The 26,975-nt window shown below is 40.9% G+C and overlaps 1 protein-coding gene across 15 annotated transcripts in view; it reads right to left on the bottom strand.

The window, feature by feature from the left end:
- Positions 1-10,216: 10,216 nt before the first annotated feature.
- The window catches only part of KAT6B (lysine acetyltransferase 6B), a 200,510-nt gene continuing 183,751 nt past the window's right edge, over positions 10,217-26,975 (bottom strand). For all 15 annotated transcript variants that reach the window (XM_050959893.1, XM_050959888.1, XM_050959881.1 and 12 more), the window contains 5 exons: positions 22,288-22,519; positions 19,017-19,176; positions 18,126-18,392; positions 16,435-16,729; positions 10,217-14,045 (listed from right to left, as the gene is read on the bottom strand). In XM_050959893.1, coding sequence (XP_050815850.1) covers positions 11,566-14,045; positions 16,435-16,729; positions 18,126-18,392; positions 19,017-19,176; positions 22,288-22,519 — 3,434 coding nt within the window. In that variant the 3' untranslated portion in view covers positions 10,217-11,565. The remainder of the gene's footprint in view (positions 14,046-16,434; positions 16,730-18,125; positions 18,393-19,016; positions 19,177-22,287; positions 22,520-26,975) is intronic.

Genomic DNA, 26,975 nt, shown 5'->3' with positions numbered 1-26,975 from the left:
GTCTGACTCGTCAATGAGGCTGGATGCCATGCCAGTGCCAATAACTAAAATCCCTCTTCCGCCTCCAGCTTTTTAGGAACCTTCGCTTCTTCCTCCGGGATGGGGACCTGGCCAGGCTGGTCCTGCAGGATTCCTGTCATTCACTATATCAGGAGATGAGGGCGAGAACAGCACTCAGACTCCAGCTGGTGTAAAATGTGACAGTAATCACCTTCATGGCTTAGGCCACTGTGACTGTATCTAGCCTTTGCTCCAGTTCCTCCTCATCCCCCAGACAGCTGCTGCGCCCAGTTTAGAGCTTTGGTTATAATCATCAAAGCCAGGAATGGATCCACATGCACCTATGTTACACACTGCATTGCCATCCATCTTCCACCAGGACACTCAGGAACAATGCAGCTCATAAAGCACAACATGAAATATGCCAGAACCAGGGACAAAGCATTCCCAAGTAGATCTGGATGTAGAAAGAACTTCTGGAGGACAGGAGATGACTTCAAAGTCTAAAAGCCTTTAGGAATGTTGCAATCACTTCCTCTTTAATAACACTTTTCCTCCATAACTGATGGTCAACACTTCAAACCACCTCCTGTTCCAACCATCCACTTCCACCCCAAATCCTACCCCAGCAGAACTTTCTATAAGAAGGAGCCAGAGACTTCATGAAGTACACCAGGGATGTTACTGTTCCTAATCTATTTTACACAGAAGGTGTTCAGATGCTACAGTGATGGGTGACAGCACTACACCCCCACCAAATAGACCGATAAAATCACACAAAGTGAGTGCTGGAGGGTTTCCTGACCTGGAAGCTGCTGGACAGCTAGCTAGCTAGCCAGGCAACCAATCATCTCCTGGCTTCTCTGTTTTCACTCTCTCTATGTGACAAGCTCTAGCACAGCAGCATGCAGAGAACACACAGATGAAGAGAGTTGTGCTCTCATTCTGCATGGCAGCTTTTGGAACAGGGCACAAAAAACAAAACGAAACAAAAACCAACAGGAACCTCCCCTCCTCCCCCCAACATCTCCTGAGGAGGTCAGGAGCACAGCAAAAAATAGGAAATAGAAAAACTACCAAAATTACACATAGCACATCTCTTGTTTGCAGCACCATCTAGTTTTAACAGGCTTTTGCTAAATGTTCAAAGAGCCCAAATGTCAGAAGGCACACTCCTAATGAGTTTAAATGTTCTATCTACCACACAATTGACTGGGATACAAGACAATGAACGAAGTTAGGAGAGAAAGATGTCCCCTTATTGCTATGGGCTTTGTTCTCCTGGAGCAGCACGTGAAACAAATTTAACTGCTCAAACAATATACGTTCTCTCTCTTGAGCAAACTGCTATTTCCCTTGGGCTGCTAAGGAGTGGTTTATACTAACATTATAAACAACCATGCTTCAAATAAAAACAGTTTTAATGAGGTTCTGCATGTCTGCTTTTTTAAAGAGAAAAACACACTGAAGAGAGACAGTGTAGGTTAACCTGAGGATGGAAAATAAAACATTTACAAACTACCATATTGTTTTTACTATCCAAGACAGAGCTGTTGCTATGCTCTCAGTTATAACTGTTTATATTCAAGAAGAAGGAGCTGGGCTTGGGCCACACTACAAAACATTACCATGCTCAAACATGGCTGCCAACAATTGTGTTAACTGACACAATAGGTGTCGATCTACTCTGCCCACCAAACCCTATTCAGCTTTATGTCACCTAATACTAGCACTGGGAACTACATTCAGACATGGTGAAAGTTTGCAGCATGGACCAGGCCTTGATGTTTTTCCGCCTAATCAAGACAGAAGACTAAAACAAACCACATTACTTCCATACCTGATTGACACCCTCAAAGGGACACAATCAAACACCCTCTCCTCAGGAGTTGGCTCGTTTAACTCAAGATCTCAGTTAGAGAAAGGCTCATCTTCATGGCCCAGGGAAATAATTGCCTCACAGGAAACCAGAGCGTTTTCTTTTTCTGTACCAGGTGGGCCACAAATTAGGGTACTACAGGGAGGCTGTGGAATTGAAGCAGGGAGAGCGAGCTGAAAGTGGGACAAAGCATTTCAAGGAGATGGGGCAGATTCTGTCTTTGAAGTCAGTGAGAAGCTGCTCTATTGGCTATGTCAATGGGGAGAGGCAGAGCCATACCACATTCCTGAGGAGCCTTGTATGGAACTGAGTTCATATAAGCACCACTCATGGACTTTACAAACCGACTGCCACTAAGTATGTTTCAAAGATGTATTTTTGGATGCCTTTTACCTGCTCTTTGTGGGACTTGAGTAGCTCTAACGTCAGATGGTGAGAAAGGGATTCCTGTTTCTTCATTCTCCTGGGCAGCCATCAGCCATCCCTCTGCAACACCCATGCCACAACACAGGCTGGTCCCACCAGTCATGTAGTGTACATATTTTGCCACTCCAAACCACCTCAGAAAGAAAATTCTGGGTCTAAAGCATTCACAAAGGCTTTGTGCAGGATATAGTTTACCCTTCCTCCCTCTCAAAGACCTTCCAGGCCAATCCCTCAGTGTGCACCTCCCTTTCAACAGGAGCCATGAATTAATTTAAGATAGCTAACCCAGACCTCGTATCCTGACTATCTTTGTACTTAGAGTGCACAGCTGTAGACTTTCCTCTCTTCTTGCTGATAAGGCCTACACATCCCATCACACTTTCATGGGTCCTCATATCGACCACGCAGACAGATGGAATGCATCATCGTCCTCACTTCACTCTGGTAGGTGGCAGCCAGTGAGGATCAAACAAAACTCATCCTCCCCTAGCCAGGGTACCAGCTGTTTCAGGCCTGGTCTACACTATGCGTTTATACTGATTTTAGCAGCGTTAAACCGATTTAACGCTGCACCCGTCCACACAACAAGGCCCTTTATATCGATATAAAGGGCTCGATAAATCAGTTTCTGTACTCCTCCCCGATGAGAGAAGTAGCGCTGAAATCAGTATTACCACATTGGATTAGGGTTAGTGTGGCCGCAAATCGACGGTATTGGCCTCCGGGCGGTATCCCACAGTGCACCATTGTGACCGCTCTGGACAGCAATCTGAACTCGGATGCACTGGCCAGGTAAACAGGAAAAGCCCCGCAAACTTTTGATTTTCATTTCCTGTTTGCCCAGCGTGGAGCTCTGATCAGCATGGGTGGTGATGCAGTCCCAAATCCAAAAAGAGCTCCAGCATGGACCGTAAGGGAGATACTGGATCTGATCGCTGTATGGGGAGGCAAATCTGTTCTATTAGAGCTCCGTTCCAGAAGACGAAATGCCAAAGCATTTGAAAAAAATCTCCAGACAGAGGCCACAGCAGGGACTCAGCATAGTGCTGCGTGACAAGCGTAACGGAAAGCCAAAGAATCAAATGGACACTCATGGAGGGAGGGAGGGGCTACTGAGGACTCCAGCTATCCCACAGTCCCCGCAGTCTCCAAAAAGCATTTGCATTATTGGCTGAGCTCCAAATGCCTGTAGGGTCAAACACATTGTCTGGGGTGGTTAAGGGTATAGCTCGTCAATTTACCTCCCCTCCCCCCCGTGAAAGAAAAGGGAAAAAAAAATCGTTTCTTGCCTTTTTTATATGTCACCCTATGTCTACTGCATGCTGCTGGTAGACGCGATGCTGAAGCACTGAACAGCAGCACCCTCTCCCCTCCCCTCCCCTCCCCTCCCCGGTGGCAGATGGTACAATATGACTGCTATCCATCATCATCATCAGCCCGTGAGTGCTCCTGGCTGGCCTCAGGTGAGGTCGGCCGGGGGCGCCTGGGTAAAAATAGGAATGACTCCCGGGGGCTGAGCTCCATCAGCCCCCTCCTTTCATGTCTAAAGAAAAAATTCTGTACTGCCTGGACTATCATAGAAGCGGGATGCTGGGCTCCTCTCCCCTGCACCATTTAATGTCCTGCCTGGACTATCATAGCAGCTGGAGGCTGCCTCCCCCTCATTTTATCTCACTAACAAGTCAGTGTTTCTTATTCCTGCATTCTTTATTACTTCATCACACAAACTGGGGGGACACTGCAACGGTAGCCCAGGAGGGTTGTGGGAGCAGGGAAGCAACGGGTGGGGTTGTTGCACGGGCACCCCCCTAGAATGGCATGCAGCTCATCATTTCTGGGGGATCTGACACGGAGCGGCTGTGCTCTCTAGTACACTGGTTCTCTAGCACACTTGCCCCATATTCTAGGCAGGACTGACTCTATTTTTAGATACAACATAAATAATGACCCCGGGGTCATTCCCATTTTTGTCTTTGCGCCCCCGGCCGACCTCAGTGAAGGTCAGCCAGGAGCACCCATGACAGCAGCAGACGGTACAGAAAGACTGATAACCATCATCTCATCGCCAATTTACAATGGCACAGCAGACGGTACAGAACAACTGATAACCGTCTCTGCTATCTTGCAAAGGCAAATGAATGCTGCTGTGTAGCGCTGCAGTACCGCCTCTGTCAGCGGCATCCAGTACACATACGGTGACAGTGACAAAAGGCAAAACGGGCTCCATGGTTGTCATGCTATGGCGTCTGCCAGACCAATCCACGGAAAAAGGGAGCGAAATGATTGTCTGCCATTGCTTTCACAGAGGAAGGAATGAGTGACGACATTTACCCAGAATCACCCGCGACACTATTTTTGCACTCATGCATTGGGATCTCAACCCAGAATTCCAATGGGCGGGGGAGACTGCGGGAACTATGGGATAGCTACGGGATAGCTACCCACAGTGCAACGCTCCAGAAATTGACGCTAGCCTCGGTACATGGATGCACACCACCGACTTAATGTGCTTAGTGTGGCCGCGTGCACTCGACTTTATACAATCTGTTTTACAAAACCGGTTTATGTAAAATTGGAATAATCCCATAGTGTAGACGTACCCTCAGTTCCTGTCCTTGGCCAGTTTGGTGGCTGTCCTAGCTAGTAGTGGATTTGTAGCTGGTTTGTTAGTATGTCCCTTATTGTGAAAAACAGACTGGACATTGTATTACAACAAAGTTCTCTTGGGTCTGAGGGACAAGCGAGTGTCTGCACAAGTCTCACTGGAAGGAGAGAGAAGACGAAAAATTCCCTTTCCTGTGACCTGTTTGCTGCTGATAGAGATCGATTGGGTTTCTGAGTAGTGATTTCCTCACCAGGGATAGGAAGCAAATGCTGAAATTACTAAATGTATCCATCTGGCACAATGGATCATGTGCTCCGAAGACTGAAGGCCCACTGCTTGCAAGCTGCACCCAGGGACTAGATCAAGCCTATTATGCAGAGATTCTCAACTGGTCTATGCAATACACACTGGCTCTTCCTTATTTCCAGAAGCTTGTTGCACGTTAAGAAACTTAAATATTTCCATAAGATTACTTTCCAATATAAGCAACTGCCGTACTTACCTCAGGGATGTTCTTCCATAGTCAACGAGAGGAGAAGAGTCCATGTATTAAAATGTGGCCCATGCTAGGAATACAGCTGAGTCCCCCTGCTACAGCGGTTGTTAATAGTGGGAAGGGACTGCCACATGGCAGCTTTGCAGACCAATTCTCTGTTTTCCCCTATTAGCAAAATCATCAGCTTGCAAAACACAGGATCTGAGTCATTTGCCTATTAGGAATCTGCAAGTTGCCATCGTACCACAAAGATAAAAACAAGTTCTCCTGAAAGGAACGGATTAGAGTCCAATACCTTGAGGGTTCTAAAAATATCACAGGAAGGGCCAACTTGGTTGTTCTCCATCTAAGGCTAGTGGACTCTTCTGGGTGCTGCTCCCTAGGAAACTAGTGCTTGGTCCAGTGAGTAAAATCAATACAAGGCTCTGCATAACAAGAATGAAAAATCATCATCATCCCAGCAAGGGTGTGGGGAAGAGATTATAAAAAATGGTGCAAAGAGCAGCCAGCCAGAGCTTCCAGCTGGCAGGAGCAGGAGCAGCCAACTCAAGGCACTCTGGACAGTCCAGTCAAAGCGGTAGAAGTTGTGTCTGCCCTGCTGATTGGCTGTTTGCTCCAACTCCCTCCACCACAGCCTCTTTACCAGTTTTATTCCATACTTGCCCTCCCTTGCTCCCCCCTCTGCCCCTCCACTCCCTTTCCCTTTTCTTTCCAGTTAGCTCAACCCCTCCTATGTAAAGCTCAACCCCTCCTATGTAAAGCCACCCTAACCCCTGGGGAACTAATGCCATGGTTGCCACCATCACTCTGCTGGTGTGTTATTGCCCTTCCCCCACCTGTCTTGTCCAGTTAGACAATATTGTCTCATTGTCTCCATGTACTCCCCATCTGTCTGTCTCCATCGGCCGTCTCTTGTCTTATATTTAGATTGTCAACTCACTGGGTCTTTCTGTTCTGTGTTTGTACAGCATCTAGCACAATGGGCCATGACTGGGGCTCCAAGGCACTGTAAGAATACATATAAATAATCATAATAAGAGGTAGAAAGCAAATTGGCTGAGAAACAAACAAACATCCAATATCCTGATGCAGGACCTGCATCTTGATGTAGTATGATTGGTTGCCACCTGCCTGACAATGAAAAAGGACTATGTCAATAGTCTGCAGCAGTGGCAACCAGCCAACAGAAAATACTTTTTCTATAGCACCTTCCATCAAAGTATCTCAATGTGCTTTACAAACATGAGTTATTCAAGCTTATTATTCATTATCTCTATTTTAGTGAGGGGAAAAAGAGACACAAAGAGGCTAAGTGACATGCCAAGGTTACATACAAAGGTTCTGGCACAGCCAGAAATAAAACCCCATTCTGCACATTAACCACAAAACCCTCCAGCTTCCTGATCTTCTGGATCATTACTGATCTGGGCTTCATTTGCACTGAGAGAGGGGAAGTCTTCATCTGCCATTACCAAGCCCCCAAACCATCCAGTCACCAATAATCACTATAATAATGGATTTAATAGACACATGTATGCTTCCTATGTGCAAAAACAATCAATTAATCAAAAGACCTTTGCTGCATCAGTTATCCGTTTTTGTATCAGTAATATGTAAATTCATATAGCCATAGGATGCAGCAGGGTAACCCCTCCCTTAATATGGCAGCTTGCTGGATTATTCCACTGTCACCATTCTCATTATCTAGATATGCATAATATACCAAATGGAGTTTTGTATCAGCCAATCTGATTGACAGCTAGTTAATTTACTGGTAAAAACTCATTATGTGCAGATTTAGGGACAGTGGATTACTAAAAGCTTTGTGTGTCTGGGAGTGATTACACAATACAGCTTTCTGTTGCTATTAAAATCCTTCCAACAGGATTAGCTCGCAGGTTGGGTCTTCCTAATTTGGTTAAACTAACCCAAACTTAACGTGCAGTGCTAATCACTTACCAGTGATTGACTGACAAAAGACTAAGCAAAATTGGCATCTTGGGGAGAGTGGTGTTTCAGTGCATTGGGATTTAATGGCTTGCATTTCAAGTGCGCTCGGTTTACAAACAAAATATTTGGCCACACTAGGAGCGTTTGGCTATATAGCTTATTCCAGCCCCCACTCCCACAGCAAAATAAGCTATACTGGCAAAGGCAGTTTTGCCAGTATAACTGCATCTACACTATTTACAGTTATGTCAATCAGGGATCACACCGTATACTTCTGACCAACATAACTTTTCGAGCACAAGCTGAGAGTGTAGATCTGACCTAAGTGCCAGCCATGCAAACTCGCCAGAGGTTCAGAGTCAGGCTGGTTTTTTCCATCTTTCACAGCACCAGCCATAATAAAAGGTTCTGCTGTCCTAACTAGGCCCTCTTCACACTCTAGCAACCCCATGTTCTTCCAATTATTCCTACAGTAGCATCTGTGCAAAACTCATGGTCTCCACAGGGAATGCGGATTACAAGTCAGCAAATAATTCTGTTGATCCACTCAATGGAAGAGAATCCAGCTGATATTCTCTTTGCTATGTTGGTTCTGCAGGGATAACAGGAGTAAAAGGAAGTGAAAACTTCTTTGTTACTAAAGTGAGCAGAGGTGAGTGACACTTAATATACACAGGGAGCAGATCTGTTTAGGAAGATAAGAGAGTTTTACAAAGCAGAGTTGTCAGCATATAAATGCCACAAATGAACTCAAAAGATGTCAAAAGCATTTGTCCTTCTGGAAGTAATTTGTTTTTGAAATTACGTATTTGAAAAGTATTTATTGTGTGCAGACAGTACACAATTTTCCATGAAACTTTCAATTATATATTACAATGCTAAGCTCTAGTAATACTCGAGATTCAGCACGCTCAGGGCCAGAGCACTGCACGCTAAAACAACAGTTGGACCTGGCGTGCCAATGAGTTAACAGTGCAGTAAAACTGGAGTCCCACAGCAGTGGGTAAGGCCCAGTTGTCCTTACTTTTGATTTCATATAAATATAGAAATACAAGTCACATAATATGCTGCTTCTATTTCAATGTGCAATCATTTAACACACAGAGCTGCAGAGCTCCAGTTTAGAAACTTACACACACACACTATCCTGCATGTGATAATCTCCCATGACACATTGAAATAAGCAGTGTTTTCTTCATTTCTCTTTCTCTTTGTTGTATTTCCCTAAAAATAAAGAGGCTATGGCAAAAATATTATGGCAGATGCTGCTCTTGCAAAGATGTAGGCAGGTGTTTACATTTATGCACTATGCATAGTGTCACTGGTTTCAACAGGACTATTCAGAGTGTATAAAGTTAAGCATGTGCATAAGTCTTTGCAGAATCATGCCCTTAATGCAGCATTCTGGCTGACAGTTGAAACTCCCAAGAGGCAGGGGTTCAGAGTTATGATTCTCACAACCACTGTAGCACCTGTTCATACACACACCTACATATGTGAAGTAACTTCACACGAGTAGCCCCATCAAATTAAAATGGGATGGCTTAGACATATAAAGATACTCACATGTGTAAGAGCCTGCAAGACCAGGACCTTAATCTGACCACAAAGGCCATACGTATTAAGGTGTGTTGTTTTTGTTAAGTAATACACACATTTCTGACTTTAGAGCAGTTAAATGCCCACCTATGAAGCTTCTTTTATATCTGTTTTGCAAGGATGAATTAAGATGGCTGATGCTTTTATTACATCTACCATGTTTTAAAACTGAAATTATGAAAAAAAATCAATATCAGCTTTAAGTGTAGAAACATTTTTAGAAATTCTCATAAGAATATTTCTTTTCTGTGGTTTTGTTTCACATGCACCTGTTCTAGATTTGACAGACACATTTCATGATGACTGCATTTATAGGACATTTTCAATTTTTATATATCTACAGTTGCCAGGACAAAGTTGTTTAAATATACAAACCTGTAAGAAAAGTTCAATTCTGGATGTACAAAACATCTTGGAATCTAGATAACTCTCCATTGAAGATAACAGTCAAAAGGACAAAGGGAATGCAGTTTTAATATTGAGAGACAGCTCAGCACAAACACTGTGTACACTACAATAAAATAGCCTTTTAACAAAGTCACTTTTTTTTAAAAAGAAAAGCACTTCACATTCATTAAATATTAATTTTTGTAATGTTTTATATATGTAATTATATAATATTTTGTTTTATTCAAGTTTTTTTCATTATCTTAGATATTTTTATTTTCACAAAGTATACATAGTTGTGAAGTGTAATCTACATTTAACCTTTAAAGGTCTAATCTAAAACCCCATTGACTTTAAGAGGCTTAGGATCAGGCACCCTATGCAGAGAGAAGAGATAGCTCAAAGGTTTGAGCATTAGCTTGCTAAACCCAGGGTTGTGAGTTCAATTCTTAAGGGGACCACTTAGGGATCTGGGGCAAAAATCAGTACTTGGTCCTGCTAGTGAAGTCAGGGGGGCTGGACTCGATGACCTTTCAGCTCTGCAAGATAGGTATATCTCATATATCAAGGTAAACGTATACACAGTTTAACCTGTTTAATGCGGGGGAGGGATAGCTCAGTGGTTTGAGCATTGGCCTGCTAAACTCAGAGCTGTGACTTCAATCCTTGAGGGGGCCACTTAGGGATCTGGGGCAAAATCAGTACTTGGCCCTGCTAGTGAAGGCAGGGGGCTAGACTTGATGACCTTTCAAGGTCCCTTCCAGCTCTAGGAGATAGGATGTCTCCATTTATTTAGAGATCTGTAAAGAACACAGTAAGGCAAAGTGATAATATCCCATGCAACATCAGACTATGACAAACACAAGAGGCTAAAAATGGCTCATCATAATTTATTTTATGTTAAAATGTACAGCTTGGGGTTGTGGGTTTTTTGTTTGTTTGTTTTTTTAAGTGACTGACTAAAAAGATAACAGATAAATACAAGAGTGTCACTGGGTCCTATTTTACACAAGTATCAAGCCTCTTCTGCTTGGCCCTTACAGTCACTCTGTACAGGTACAAAGGCTACAAAAAAGGAAGCAATATAAACAGACACATAACTTTTGCCTTTTTACATGCGATCTGTAAGCTTAGTTTGAACTATTCACACGCTACTGCTCTATTTTTTTCCCTTAAAAAATAACTTCAATATTTTATAAAGATAGAAAAATCTACAGATGGAATGAAAATGTAAAGTTAGAGGCATTTCCATAAAATAGCAACTTTACACCAAATTCACTATTTTTTAAAATCCTGCCAAGTATTTAGACATATGTGAAAATGTTTCAAAACATGACAAATAAACACTGAGATATGCTTCATTCGGTCAAAAAAAGTCTGCAATTATAAAACAGAAAGCTGCCTTTTTATCCCTCCCTCCACAAAAAAAACCAGATATCGGTCACCAAAAATGGAAAAGAGTCTCAATTTTACACCAAACATTTAGCAATAAAACCCTTTGAACTAATGAAAATGTGAATAGCTTTTACAGGTTTTTTTATTTTTACAAGTTTTATAATTAACAAAAATATAGTTTTGTTTTTTTACCCTCAAATTAGGGTAACCTAATCAAGGCAAAAAACTTAAGAAATGGCTTACTGTTAAGCACAACACTTGTACAGTACTACAAAATGCACTGTCACTAACAAAGACATTAGCGGCATGCGGAAGTGTCACCTTAAGAAACAAAATGTACAATAAATGAAATGCTAAAAGGCATTTACATGTGGGGGAAAGTGGAGAGAAATCTCAGGGTCCAGTACTAAGTTTTGGAGTCTATGTATCCACATTTTTAATGGGAGCAGGCACATAAAATGGCTCTGAACCATTGGCTGCTGTGTAATTGCAGTTCGTAGAAAGAATTCTTCCTTTCCAGAGAACTTCAGTTAAAATTAAAAAACCAAAACAAAGAAAATTTAAAAAAAATAAAACAAAAAAACAAAAACCCAAACCCGCAACCCCATCCCCCTAAAACAAAAACAACAAAAAAAAGAGGTACAAAAAAAAAAAGAAAAAGAAAAAGAAAAAAAATACTTGTATAAGGCTTTCTGCTGCATACAGCTTTTAACATGGTGCCAACAAATGTTTTTGCATTCACACCGATTGCTGGTTTTGAAATCGTACTCTCCTATTTGTGCAGATCAATCCAATACGCCAGTTTGGTAATCTGACTCTCCAAAGAGCCTACCTTCTCATGTAGGATCCATTAAGAGACTGTTTAGACATGCCAGTATTCATGTAGCCATGATGCCCTGGAGGAGTGTACATCATGTTACTGTGTGGTGTTGTCTGCATTGGTTGCTGTGCATATGGCTGAGTTCCCATCATTCCCATCTGCATCTGCATAGGGTACTGGGGTGTTTGATTCATATATCCGTGGTTACTATGATATCCACTGTTCATCATGGGCTGGGACATACTATATCCATTCATAGCATTAAGGGTGTTCATATTCATGTTCACTGAATTGACATTATAAGCGGGGGCTGGCATCAAATTTACACTCATATTCATACCGCGTTGCATCGTTAAGGTCCGTGCGGGTCCTTGCATAGCCACAGTCTGTGAAGCACGCCCATAGATTTGTGACTGATGGGCTGCTGCAGCTGAGGGCAGAGGGGCTGATTTGGTTCTCACAGACACGTGGCCTTTGCCGGCCATCTGAGTTTGCAGTCTTTGGGTATGGGATATTCCAATATTTGATGCTGCCATGTTACGCTGCAAAAGGGGAGGTGGTAAATTCATGGGAGGTGGAGTAAGATTAGGGGGCGGGGTCATAGTAGCCTGTGCTTGGGGTCCACCAGGAACAGTGTGTGGAGACTGAGAAAGCTGAACAAGCCCTGTGTTACTTAAGGGTGTGGACAAAGAGGCACTGTTTGCATAGGAAGTTACAGCAGCTGAATGGCTGTAAGGCAATGAATGATCCATAAGTGTGTTAGTTAACTGTTGCAGTTTGGCAAGGCTAAAGGTGGCAGATGGCTGTGGGTAATGACCTGCTCCAAATTCACTCTGACCCATTCTTTCATATAGGCCAATGTTGGCATTACCAGTCTCTGGGATTTCAGTTAACTGCATAGGTGGTGTAAAATTAGCAGCCATGCTGCACTGAGATAACTGTTGGTTGTTGCTTGGTGGCCTCTCAACAACACAGCCTTGAGGAGATTTTACATTACAGGTAGGAGGAGAATTGATGTTGGTTTGTTGCATCATACTGCAGCTTCCATTAATATTAGACATTTGCTGCGTCACTGCACAGCTACTCTGTGTTAGGTTACTAGATGTAAGGTTGCTATATGAGCAACTGTTTTGGGAAGAGTTGTTTCCACAGATGCTACTTCCCATTGTAGAATCGTAACTGCTTGGGTTTTCATAGTTTTCCGTTGTGCTCTCGATGCTTCCTAGATCACTAAACCCACTATCCACAACTTGTTGTGAATGATCAGAAACTGATGGGACATCCATCATTGGGCTGGTCTCCATGTTCTGTAAAGATGGCACAGAGATGGCACTTTGATCTGGGCTGATTTGAGCATAACTGTTCTCTAATGGAGGAACGTTTGGACTATTAACAGAACGAACTGACTGGCTAGGATGAGAATGGACAGATGAGACTGGGCTACTGTGGTCAGATTGTTGGCAATCATCCAGTGTGGTCATTTGTGGACTTTGGTCAGTATGAGTATAATTCTGCAGGCTTCTACATGCCTCTTGCGTCTCTGAACAGTCCTGAAACGCATCTTCCTGTTCACTTGTTTCCTGGGTTAGAGACTGGACTGCTTGTACTGTCTCTGAATCAATCTCCATGGTTTCAGTATTTTCTTCCTTGAAATCAGAATTTAACTCTTCACTCTCCTTTTGGTCCTGATTATTATCTGTATGATCATCATCAGATTCAGGCACAGGCCCTGAATCTTCAGTAAGCTCTTTATGGTCACCTTCACACTCAGCTGCAAGGTCAACACCACAGTCCATTAAGTCCTCTTGATTTGAATTACCAGTTTGTACATTTAAGTCTAAAAAAGACTCCTGGTTCTCTAGCACTTCTTTGAAGGCTTCTCCTGGTAACTCCTCTTTCTCCACTTCTGTTGAACCCATATGGCTATCATCTTCATCATCTGCATCATGATCCTCATTGTGAGATGGTTCTTCCTCTTCTTCCTCTTCCTCTTCATGATCATCCAAATGCTCAGGTTCATCTTTTTGCGCGCACGTTTCCTTCTGTGGATCTTTATCTTGATTTTTTGCACTGGCAACATCTTCCTCTACATTTTTTTCTTCTTCCTCTACTTTCATTAGATCATTTTCTATGATTTCAAAGGGTTCACTGGGTGGGTTTAGAAGCTCAGGTTCCAGCTCTTTTACCTCATCTTGAGGCTGCAAATTCTTAACAGGCTCTTTAATCTCCTCCTCTGCAATAGCAGGAACTTGGCTGGGCTTGACTTCAGATACTTGCTTCTGTTCCTCTACTATTATCTGGCAGTCAGGCTCCATAGGAGTCTCAGGTGGGGTGTATAAATTAAGTTTAAAACCAGGCTTTCTTTCTTTGTTCTGCCGCCACTTAGATGCACCACGCTTCAGTCCTTTGGGCCAGCCTTGTTTACACCTCAAAGGTTCAGGATTGTCTTTAGTGATTTCTTCCAAAACAGCTACATCCTCTGTGTTGTCTTTGGGAAGCAAAGAATAGAGAAAAGAAAAAAAGGTCTTAGTTTGCATAAACAAATCCATTTCCATCAACAGACAGAACTGATTAATCCAAAATTAACTTGTACATTCTTTAAAAAAAAATTTGGATAATTAAACAAAAGTTATACTGCCAATAGATACTCTTAATATAACCATACATGGCAGTAAATAGAGGTAATATTTACTTTACACCCACTGCTTCCCACTCAGTAGAACTGCACAAGAGTTTTAAACATTATAGCATACTAGCTGAATAAATGTAGACAGACACCTTACTTGTAGCACTATAACACTTAGTCTCATAACTATATACATATTTAAAAATGCCATCTGATACTTCCTGAAAGAATTTTAAGCAAAAAACATTTTTAAACTACAGAAAATGTACCCTACAGACCTTTTATTTAATATAAACTATCTCCTCACCTTGTGGTATTTATAAAATGTGGTGGACAAATAGAATACAGAGCTAGTTTGCAGAATAAAACAGAATGCGACAAAGTTTACTATTGTTAATCTCTCCCACTAGTGAGATAAACCAACCCCAGAGAGATTTTTACACACAAGAGCTCACATACATGCACCCCTTCATACAGTAATATGTACTTTTATAAAAGATGGATATCAATTCTCATTATCTAGATATGGAATGCATGACTACACCCTTTCTGTTACTGCAGAAATGATACAGCTGCTGGATACACAAAGGTGCTCTAACTCTAGGAAGTACTATGCTGAGTTTGATGCACGTAAATTATTGCTCCAATTCTGAAAAAGGAAAATAATTTTTCCTCCTCACAAGAAGCGTCTTGCAATACAAACCAAAATGTGGGGGAGATTCCATGCAAAAACACATTCTGAAACAGAACTAAATAAAATTGAAAGCAGAGACAAAATAAAAAAATAATTCAATTAACCATAAAAACAATTAGGAAGAAATGTATTTTGGTGTTGAATACTGCTGCCTTCAAAGACACAGCTTCAGAAAAAGTGTTACATTCTTAAATACTACCTCCCACTGAAAGGGTTACTCCAAACTCATTGCAACAGTTGGTTAATGTGATAACGAGACTCTTAGGCCTCATCTATACACAAATACCAGTATACTTAAAGCAGTACAACCTCACTACTGTGGATGCAATTTTATCAATATAAGTGTGCTTACACCGGTACAATTTATTTCTGTACAGGAAGGGGGCTAAACTATACCAGTATAAGGCACCTTTACACTGGTAAAACGGCATCCACACTAGATGTTGTACTGGTGTAACGGGCAACATAAAAATTTAACTTCTTGATATGTCCTGAGAATTATTAGTTCTCCAGTACCAAAGAGATACCTGCAGTTTTTGAGGAAAAAAAGTGTTTATATGTAGGAATCTATAATTCATTCCAAAATTGGAATTAAACTGATGTTTTCATCTGAGAGTTAAGAGGGACAGAGATGAGGATTTTCCCAAAACTGCTCATTGGTGAATACACTTTACATCCTTTAGCTTTCCTGCTGGGCAATATCCTTGAAATCTAACTTGGTGAGCAGCTGTTAAAATGTGCATTAAATAAATTGTTACACACTTTTTAGGGAAGACCTGGGACCCCAGAACCAAACATCTCCCTACAAATCAACAGAAGAACCCAGGCCTTTGGAAGTTGTGTCAGGGCTTAAACAGCCCCAGGCTATTTTGAAAGATGGAAAGGGAAGTCTCTGGATGCTCATAGTGGAAGAATGTGAGGTCTCAGAATTTATTAATATAGCATTGCAGAACTGCCAAACTAAAGTGAAGAGGACATATAGTTCCTGGGGAACTATGCAAATTTCAGTAGTTCTCATAACTAAATACTGAGCGAAAAAAAAAAAATCTGTATCAACTACCTCCTGCTTTTTGTAGATAAAGGTTTCACGAAACAAACTAAAGAGAAAGAAATCCCCTGGTTTTCCCTGGAAAAGTATGATGAGGTCTGTTGTAGATATACAAGATTACATTTTTGTTCTTTCCCAAACGGTAAATACATGAATATCCCAAACGAAACAAAACCTGCTAATGAACTGAGGTTAATATACTGAAGAAGCTGTAACAGGACAGAGAAAAAGCAGAAAAATTAAACACTAAAAATACTGAAAAAAGAGCAACATGCCTCAGGCTATTACACAAAGCAAGCAGATAAAGTGGGACTAACAGCATAAAGCATATCTCAGAGAGACGGAGCATTAGTTAAAATTCATGTTATTTTGATCGTGAAACGTAAAAATTTCAACAGCTCTGAAAATCTGGTCACAAACCGGCTAGTTAACTACAAAAGCAAGTATTGCCTTTGAATCCCAAGTGACAAGTTAACTTTAACATAGTTTAAAAATAATGTTCAACTTACTTCTACACTGAACATCATTTTTATAATGATTGTCCTTCTCCTCTTTGTCCTCTTCTTCCTTCTGGTTCTGCCTACCAGGTTGATACTGGAATACTTTTCTGATCACAGGCTTTAAGTCATCACCTTCCCCATCTATCTCACAAGTAGGTTCCAGCTGTGGCATGGGTCGCTCTTCATCCGAGTGATCAAAGGGCTCATTCAACACCTCTGTGGTTTCAGAAATTGTCTCTGTTGTAACGCTACTATTAATCCTTCTGCGTTTACGACCCCTTTTCTTTTTCAAGATGAAAGGTCTCTAAAAAAAAAAAAATTCCAAAAAATGTAACAATGAACTGTTAGAGTCCAAGAGGAGTTAGCTGACTTGGTACACAGAGAACAAGTTAATTTTTGTGAAATGTGTTTATGATGGTCTGATCTATTTATTAACTTAGAAGTTAGCTTGCGTTAAATCAAGATTTGATTTTTTACTGCTATATACTAAACCCACACAGTTAAGCAATGAGCGTGTACCATCTGAGACAGAAAGCACACTGTGGTCTTTGTTCTATAAAGGTGAAAATTAAGATCTACAGTTTATGGTTGACTTCCAGCCTTTATTCTGGTTAAATAAATAAAAATTCAGAATAGTAGTATATAAAATATTTATGCTTACAAATATCTGGTTGTATACTTAGTACCTCATAATTCCACTAAAAACATTTGCAAGACTCAAATGTACATCTTACGCTTTTAGATTTCAGGTTCCTTAAAATTATGAAGCTGCTTATAAACAAACAAGCAGAAAATGATAATCAGCACAGTGCCAAGACAAACAGTCCAAGTCTCAAACTTGGTGTAAATAATAGCAATATACTAAAGAATGTTACAGTTTAGCAGCTGTAGAAAAGAAGGGTTTGAACAGGTTCTGCTAAAATTTCAATGATATATTTCCACTGTTACCTATTCATTTCTCAAAGATTCACATTTACTTTAAAATTCTCTAATCCAAAATATACACAATGGGATACTCATCTGTAAATTCTTACCAAAGCCATGTAAATACATTTCATTAAGCCAAGCAGCTTAACATTTATGGGTTCTTAAGTTACTAAACATTCAATGTGATTACATAATTTTCAGCAACAAAAATTCAATACTCAAGTTTAAGCAGAATTTAGAGCGTTTAGTTCTTGGAATAAGAAGGCTATGTATAAGAAAAACAAATGTAATATTTTGAGAAACCAATTTTTCTTTAAAAATGCATTTGCTTTAACATATCTTGCAAAAAACCATCTTATCCTGCTAATCTTGTAACAGGAGAAAACACATAATTGATTTGACTCCATCCCAAAAGGACAAAAAAACCCAAGTGAGGGTATGGAAGAACCAATTAAAATGTTTAATCAGTACCAACCCTAAACAGCAGAGGGCAGTCATTAGTTTAAAAATAAATTCTAATTCTGATGTTTAGTGCTATCCATTTTTTCTTAACAATACAAAGAAGTCAAAAGGAAAACCAAACTTCCGAGGAAACAACTATGAACTAGAAAGGGCTCAGTGTGCAAACACAATTTAGATAAAAAAAATGAACAGTCTAATGAAAGCTCGTAAAGAGAAGAAAACCCTGCCTTTTTTTACATCTTTTTGACAAACATGGTTTGATTGTAATGGACATTGAACAACTTTAACTGAAAGTGCTAAAAGTAACATACCTTTCTTTTTATGGCCAGTGATTGTGGTTTGGTCAGCCGTGGAGGTGAATTTTGATGATTCCCATCCCCTTCATCATCCTCACTGCTTTCTTTAGATTGCTCTGTGGATTGCCCTCTCTCTCCAACCACTGCCACACTCTCTGGAGATCGCAAGTATTTATTTTTAGATTGTACTTTTGCAGGTGATTGCCTACTATTAGTTCTTGTGGAGAATATTTCTTGCTCTTCCTTTTCCCAGCAGCTAGCCTGTTCCATCAAACGCTCAGCCTGAAGGGTTGGGGTTAAAATAATGGGTCACTGAAACAGTATTAGCCATATCAAGTTCAGCTAAAGAGTTACAATAAGTCAACCCTGATTAGCACTGCTGCCTAATCAAGCAACAACATTTCAGCTGAATCATCTAGTAGCTACTTTACAACAGTTAGGATAACAAACCAAAGAAGATTGCATTTCATGGGATATTTAGCACTATTAATGATGCAGCGAATTGATTTAAGTCCTTCAGCACTACATTACATGCCCGCTGACATGGATCACTTTGATTAAGTTCATAAACACAAAGAATCAATTGACACTGCAGCCTTTGAGCTCTGCACCAAATCTGATCTGATTCCATGCTCCTAGACTACTTCAGGAGCAGTAAATACAACTTCATAACAAGTGAAACAGAGTTTAACTTTTCATATTCATTTTCCAAAATTTACTGTACCATCTCCAAAACCCGAGTTATTACTGATTAGTGCTGAAGTGTTTCACATAAGCAGTTTTCCTCATAACTAAGATCTGACAATGTTAAACAATGCTATATTTAAGACAGCCTACTACTTAATGATAAAGACTGGAGAAGAAATCTTAAGGAAAGGAATTCAGACTGACAATGTCTGCTGTTACCTCTTTTTCAGCTTCCCTCTCTTCTTCAGAAACCGCAGCATTAGAAACAAGCAGTGGAGTCCATCTCAAACTTTCAGGGTCTACTTCATTGACACGTGGATTAGCTTTCAGTTTCTCCATGTGGCTTGAGATCAGTTTTTCCCTTCTAATTATTACAAATCTAGAATTCAAAAAGGATTTTTGATGTTAGAAAAACATCAAGATAAAGCAAAACAATCTCATATCTTAAATCTCAGGCCATCCTGGTTAGCAGCCATTGATGGATCTATCCTCCATGAGCTTATCTAATTCTTTTCTGAACTCAGTTTTACTTTTGGCCTTCACCAGAACCGATGGCAATGACTTCCATAGGCTGACTGTGCCTTGTGTGGAAGAAGTACTTCCTGATGTTTGTTTTAAACTTGCTGCCTCTTAATTTCACTGGGTGACCCCTAATTCTTGTGTTATGTGCAGGAGTAAATAACACTTCCCTGTTCACTTTCCCCATACCATCCATGATTTTACAGAACTCTGTCATATTCCTCATAACCTCTCTTTTCTAAGATGAACTTAAAAGAGCAAAGCAATCCTTCGGTTTTCCTTGGGAACCACTTCTATCATGATACCTGTAAGAAACTTAATGAACTGAAGGGAAGATAGGTATAGTTGGCACCTTGTATTTTTTCATATCTATCTAGTTATATATAGTTATTTGGGGAAGGGGGAAAATTGCACAGGTAGATGTATATAAAAACCATGTGTATGTGACTTAATTCCTTTCTTCCACCCTTTGTGGGTTGCTTTTTAAAATTTGGATGCTGTTTGGGGCAGGGACTGTGGGCCAAATTCTCTGCTGATATAAACTTGCACAGGTCCGGTGAAGGCAACAGAGCTGCATCACAAATATACCAGCAGAGAATTTGGCTTCATGCTTTCATATTTGTTTGTACCAGGTGCAATGGGGCTCTGATTGTGACTGTCACCCATGGATGCTGCTTTCATCGTGCAGGGGATTCTGGAAGGACGGCACACAGTGCTGTGCAGACAACAAAACTATGGCTTCAACATCAAAAGTCTGGAACCTGACACAGAAAACACAACACTCTGATTCTGCAAACACATACACATGTGAGTAACTTAATGCACCTGAGTACATAACTATTCACATGCTTGAAGTTACTCATGTGCTGAAGTGTTTGTAGGATCGGGCATTGGTGCGATTATTTCTGTTTATTGAGAAGTATCTATTTATAAACTAGAGGCATATACCATTATTATTAGCACCACATCAAAAACCAAACCTGGAAAAATATACACCTAAGAATCCTCCCAACTCATCACCATATACATGGAGACTCTCCCTCCTTAACCTACTCATTCCACCCAAACAAGGAATTTTATCTCATGGTTTGTTCTCATGTGAGTTATATTTTAATTTGCTGCATGACTGTTGGAGACTGTGTGGCCTAAAATACAAAACAGTATTTCTCAAGACAAGATATACACCATCAGAATATTTGGGGACTGTCGTGGTTCCCTTCCCGAGCACAAGCAAACTCTAACTTCCTTTAACAAACTTACATGCTGTGTCTGACATTGCAAAGTGGAACATTATAATCCTAAATTACACCCTACCAAGATTGGCAAAATCAAGGGCAGAGATCAAGAATATCTAAAATGAAGGATATTACCATTGGCTTTCCTCCTATGAAGGAGGACACGTGCTTAATTCCTATGTAGTGCTACTAACTTTTGTGATTTTATTGCAAGTCTTGTAATTTTAGGGTCATTTTTAAAGCTCCAGCTCCTGGAATTATGAGAATCACATGTCTAGCCATCATAGTTGCAGAGAATAGCTTGTAAAGGGATGCACTCTAACAGCTCAGAAACCAGAAGGCAAAGAAAAAGAACCTCAAAATTATTTATTTTTTTAAAAAACCAACCTTATTTTTAAGCCAATCTCATATTTTGGTGATGGTCTCATGATTTTATTTTTTAATGCCTGAGGCTGGTAATACTGCCTACAGCAAAATGAACATGTGTTATTGAGTCCACAGTTACTGCCTTCTTCCTTATAATATATGGAGATATACCTATCTCATAGAACTGGATAGGACCCTGAAAGGTCATTGAGTCCAGCCTCCTGCCTTCACCACCAGGACCAAGTACTGATTTTTTGCATCAGATACCTAAGTGGCCCCCTCAAGGATTGAACTCACAACTGTGGATTTAGCAGGCCAATGCTCAAACCACTGAGCAATCCCTTCCCCTTGCCAACAGGAGGCATTATACAGTCACACACTGTCCCTTCACCAACTAATTTTGCAGACTTTTAGTTTCTGAAGCTGAAATTTTCAAACGTGTTTAAGGGCTTACTTATGCTACAAGGACTACACCAGCATGGCTCTAGTGTCACAGCTATGCTGGTACAACCCCATAGTGTAGATACAGCCTACATCAATGGAAAGGTTTTTTCTATTTGTGTAGGAACACCACTTCTCCAAATGACTGTAGCTAAGTTGACAGAAGTATTCTTTCATTGACCTAGCTGCGTCTACCCCGGGGGGTCAGGTCAACATAGTTATGTCACTCCAGGCTGTGGATTTTTTATATCCCTGAGTGATACAGTTAAATTGATCTAAAATGGAGACCAGACTCATGAGACATAGAAGCACAGGTTTCACTGAAAATTAATAAGACGTGTCTTAAATCAGTTAGGCCTTTTGATAATTCCACCCTAAATGCTAAATCTAAATTTTTTCAATCAAGTATATTAATAAAAAGAGACATGTAAAAAAGGACCCTGTCAACTTTAAAAATCCACTAATGTTACAAGCTCTACTAAAGATTTCTATAAATGAAAGCAAAGAAAAATATTCTACTGTTTTGCTTTCTCTGTGCATCTGCCCGAACTTGTGTATAGTCAGTTAGCTTCCCTTGTTTGTGTGTCTTTCACACAGTAATAAGAGGAGAAAACCCATTTTTTTTTTGATGGTAGGCGGGGACAGAGGGACTAGGAAAACGTGATTGTAAAACAATGAAAATTAGTGAGGGGACTCTGGCAGGGGTATGCTATCTGAAACTACCTTCCGTTTCAAAAGAGGTGTTGGCTAGATTTTCAAGTTGGCAGTCCCTTCTAAGACAGTGACTATCACCATTAAGCCTTCATAAAAGTCTATGCAAAGTACACTAGTTTTTTTCCTATGGTAAAAGGTGCACTTTCAATGAGTATTGCTACAATGAATATTTTTGTCTTCATAAGTACTCTTCAAATAGCATATGCTTTACTGACCTGTCTTCCCTCCTGTCTATCATGCTGTGCTGTTGCAGGGTTGTGGCAATATCATGTGGACACATTCCGGTGGCTCGGCTCATTCCCTTGATGCTGATATGTTTTTCATGATGGCAATAAAGGTATTCTAATATGACACTTTTCCAGTAGGCCAAGTATGAGAGACGACCCAGATCAGACAGCGGCTTTTCAGGAGACCCTGCTTGTCCCTCTCTTCTAGAAAGTAAATAACCTAACAGAGTGAAGAGAAAGGACATTTTATTGAATCAACTCACCTTGAGAATTTAGGACATGTCCTATTAGAGACACAATACATAACAGACATGTCAATGCGACCACATGCTATGAAAACAAGAGAAAGATTCAGCTGAAAAAAGGCAGAAAAGGCTGTCTTTCCCTGTTCCAGTAGCATCTAAGAATGTTTTGTGGGCCTTATTTTTCTGAATTCCTTATAGCAAACATCAGATACATTTGTGTGGTATCAGCATTTCAAACCTGCAGCAGAAATGTTTTAATCATGGAAAAAAATAATCTTTCAGGACAATAACTTGAACATACATACTGTCATTTAGACCGTTTCTTGCCAATACTGGAAATCAGGAGATAACATGGAAGTTCTCACATGGCACCATCACAGGGAGTAACAGTCAATTCACTTTTCCTATTGGCAAGTGTGTATTATCAGAGTCACCTAGACTAAAATGCAATAAACAATGTACAATATAACTTGTGGGTTAACCTGAACTTGTGAGAAATTTTTTTAAAATGCCATCTCCTTTAAGTCAGCTGTAAGAATACTCAGATAGCTCCAGTTTTAGGTCTTCCACAGTAATGACCCTATTTTGCAGTAGAATATAATAATCCTGTTCAAAAATGTCTTCCTCGATATATACCATGTAGGTCTCAATGGGATAATCTAGGCTAGTCCTTTAGCCTGCCTCAACTTCAAGAAGCTTTAAATTATAAAACGGAGCAAACCTGTTTACAGATGGTGAAAAAGAACGTGGAAGCCTTCAGAGTAGCAGCCGTGTTAGTCTGTATCCGCAAAAAGAACAGGAGTACTTGTGGCACCTTAGAGACTAACAAATTTATTTCAGCATGAGCTTTCGTGAGCTACAGCTCACTTCTTCAGATGCACAGAATGGAACACACAGATGCACAGAATGGAACACACAGACAGGAGATATAATATAAATATATCTCCTGTCTGTGTGTTCCATTCTGTGCATCTGAAGAAGTGAGCTGTAGCTCACGAAAGCTCATGCTGAAATAAATTTGTTAGTCTCTAAGGTGCCACAAGTACTCTTAATCTGGAAGCTGTTATTGTAATTAAAATCTTTTTAAGGAGAAGAAATGGTATAAACTAATGTTGTCTACCTTTCCCTGATTAAATACTCCTTTAGCTTCACCTTTATGAACACTATTCAAATGCAGACCTGAAAAAGCAGGTGCCCATATTTATGAAATTACATTTCTCAAAAGGTGTCAAACTAGAGCCTACCAGCAACTGCTAGTTTTCTCTCTTACAAATAACTTTCTAAAATGGCTTGATGCATTAAACTTAAAAAAGAGTCAATTTCATGTCTTTAAATCTCAAAGCTCACTGCAAATACACTTTTACTATAACCAACTTTGCATATCCCAAGACAAAATCAGCATATTCCCCATTACATTTCTGATTTCTCCCCCATTTTAATCAATGGTTTTCGCTATAAATTAAAGCCAGGTGGTTAACATTTTGGTTAATGAAACACAGTTGTTCTTATAGACTTATTTCCTCCTTTTTCTGCATACTTTATGCTCTCCAAATCAATATTTTATGGCGTGAAACAATGGTCTTTATTTTTCTTCTGTTGTGGGCCCCATCAGAGCTGACAATTTGAAAGTGTATCTACTCTGATCACTCTCTCTCGCCTCTGGACCACAAAATCTCCATAATACAGAAAGGCAGATATGCCATTACACACAAGATGATTAGTAACATCGTGGGTGCAGTTATTATTATTCAGATATCTATTAGTCTATTAATAAAAGGATTTATGAATAATAAAGCCCATTAGTTCATTAGGAGGAAAGTTGCCCCACAGGAAATGTAAACCTATGGAAACCATGAAGACACTTGGGTCAGTATAACCTGTTCTATTTGCTGCACAACTGCCATCTTATATAGTGCTACTTAAGCTAACTGCAGTGAGGTAGCCTATAACAATATACCCATTGTATACAGTAGTGCCTTACAACCTCTGTTGACTAAAATACATTTTCTAACAAGCTAAGTCACTGTGCATACAGAGGACACAAGTCTTCTTGTTCTAAGACTGATTGTATTTGTTCAGTGTGTATTGGGTAGGCCGAACGCCAAGAATAAGCATCTTGCTTCAGACTTTGTTATACCACAGCCCTCTTTACACCCGTACATTGTGTACAATTTTGGGGAAAGTTTTAGTTTTAACTGATAAGAATTCTAAACCAGCTTACTTATGCTGTAAAGTAAGATGAACTTTGTATTTAAACATATACTAGATGTCACTGCTAATCAGACAGAATGTGAACTTGCAGTTCAAGAAATGGTGGGATGGTTTTAGATGCAGACAGAAGGAGCATCTAGGTTTGTACAAGGATATGAAGTGTCCCATAATGCAGAGATCGAAGCTGGTTAAATTATTAAGTTATTTGAAATCATCAGCTAATGCCATAACTTGCAAAGACACTCAGACACAACTTTTTATGTTGTTTTGCTTTTTCTAACATCAAGCCATGTATTATAGTGTTACTGCTCAGTGTATACTCTCCCGAAGTATCTTTGCATATCATTATGGTTGTATAGCCTAGTGAATAGAGCACTAGACTGGGATTCAGGAGAATGTTTCCATTCACAGTTCTGCCATTGGCTTGCTGGGAGACCTTGGGTAAGTTACATATGGAGATACACCTATCTCATAGAACTGGAAGGGACCTTGAAAGGTCATCAAGTCTAGTCCCCTGCCTTCACTAGCAGGACCAAGTACTGTCTCTGGTGGGTTTCCCCCCTATCCCTAAATGGCCCCCCTCAAGGACTGAGCTCATAATCCTGAGTTTAGCTGGCCAGTGCTCAAACCACTGATTAACCTCTGTGTCTCCACTTCCCCCCATCCGTAAAATAGGGATGATTAACTCCTTTATAAAGCACTCTGAGAACTACTGATGCAAAGCACTACATAAGAGCGAGGTATTACTCGCTATTAGATCATTGTAAAACACTTTACAATTTCACCAATTTATACTCTGGAGCACAGGCTCCTTCTGTTTGCCACATACTGTGATAGACCCAGGCCAGTTGGGTACAACAAAGTGGTAGAAGGCAGATATAATGGCCACGGGGTTAGCAGTTTTCTGTTCCCTGACTGATCAGAGCAGGGGCTGCTCCAGACTAATGAGAACACCTGACTCCAATTAACCTGCTAAGTCAAATGAGTCCATTAAGGTAATGTGAACACCTGACTAATTAAGGCCCTTTTGATACTAGAAAAGGGCTCACTATAGTCAGGCTGGGGAGAGCCAGGGAGCCAGAGGAGAGAAAGTGCGGCTGAAGGGCTGGTTAATGAAAACACCCTCAAGCCATCGGTAAGGGAGCCCTAAGGGAAGGGTGAAGAAGGGAGAAGCGGGAGAGCTGTGGGGAAGTGGCCCAGGGACATGTAGCAACTCTGGCACTGAAAGGTTGGCTGCCAACAGCTGCTACTATTATGATCTCTGGGCCTGAAACTGGAGTAGAGGGTGGGCCTGGATTCCCCCCCAACCTGCCACTACAGAAACACCCCCTAGGAAGGGAAGACAGGCCCCTGTGAGGACAAGAGGCTAAACTGTTCTGAAATATGCCCTAGCGACAACAGAGATTGTGGGAGTTCTCTCACCAACCTCCTTGCTGGCTTATGATGAAAAGGGCTCAGTAGACTGTAACCCTGGCCCTAGAGAGAGAAGGACTACGTGGAGGGTCGCAGTGAGCCACTGAGGCTAGCATAAACCGCCTAGAAGCACGAGACTCACGGGGACAAGGTTGGAGCTCTGCCACAACCGGTGTCAGGGGTGGGATCGTGATTGTTCACAGTGTGGCAGAACAGAGTTTAATTAAAAAAAAAAACAAAAAAACAAGAGTGTGCACTGGGGTTTTTGGTTCTGCGTTTTTGTTTGTACCACAATGGAGAAGGTGGTGGAAGCGCTGGTGCAAGCCACAGCAGCCCAGCAGGAGGCAACCCGGGCTTAGGCGATGGTGCAACAGGAGTCTATGAGGTTACAGCAGGAAACCAACCAATTATTAATGAGCCCAGGTGACCCAAGATCGAGCTGTCCTGCACAAGGTTGTGGACCAGCTGAAGATCCTCACCACCTAGGCCTGGGAGTGCGATGGGACACGAACCCTGAGGGCCACTGGTTGTCTGCCAAAGATGATGGCAGAGGATGATGTAGAGGCATATCTCCTCTCATTTGAAAGGACTGCTCAGTGTGAGGCATGGCCCCAGGAGCAGTGGACCAGCATTCTCACCCTCTTTTTGTGTGGAGAGGCCCAGAAGGCCTACTTTGATCTGCCCACCAAGGATGATGCTGACTATTCCCGGCTGAGGGCAGAGATCCTAGCACGACCAAGGGTGATGGCAGCGGTACGGGCCCAGAGGTTCCAGGAGTGGAACTACAGGGAGAACAAATCTCTGAGG

Source organism: Gopherus flavomarginatus, chromosome 6 (assembly GCF_025201925.1).
Source record: "Gopherus flavomarginatus isolate rGopFla2 chromosome 6, rGopFla2.mat.asm, whole genome shotgun sequence".
In the NCBI taxonomy this organism is placed as follows: Eukaryota; Metazoa; Chordata; order Testudines; family Testudinidae; genus Gopherus; species Gopherus flavomarginatus.
The sequence above is the reverse complement of the archived record's forward strand: the minus strand, read 5'-3'. Positions and strand labels throughout refer to the sequence as shown.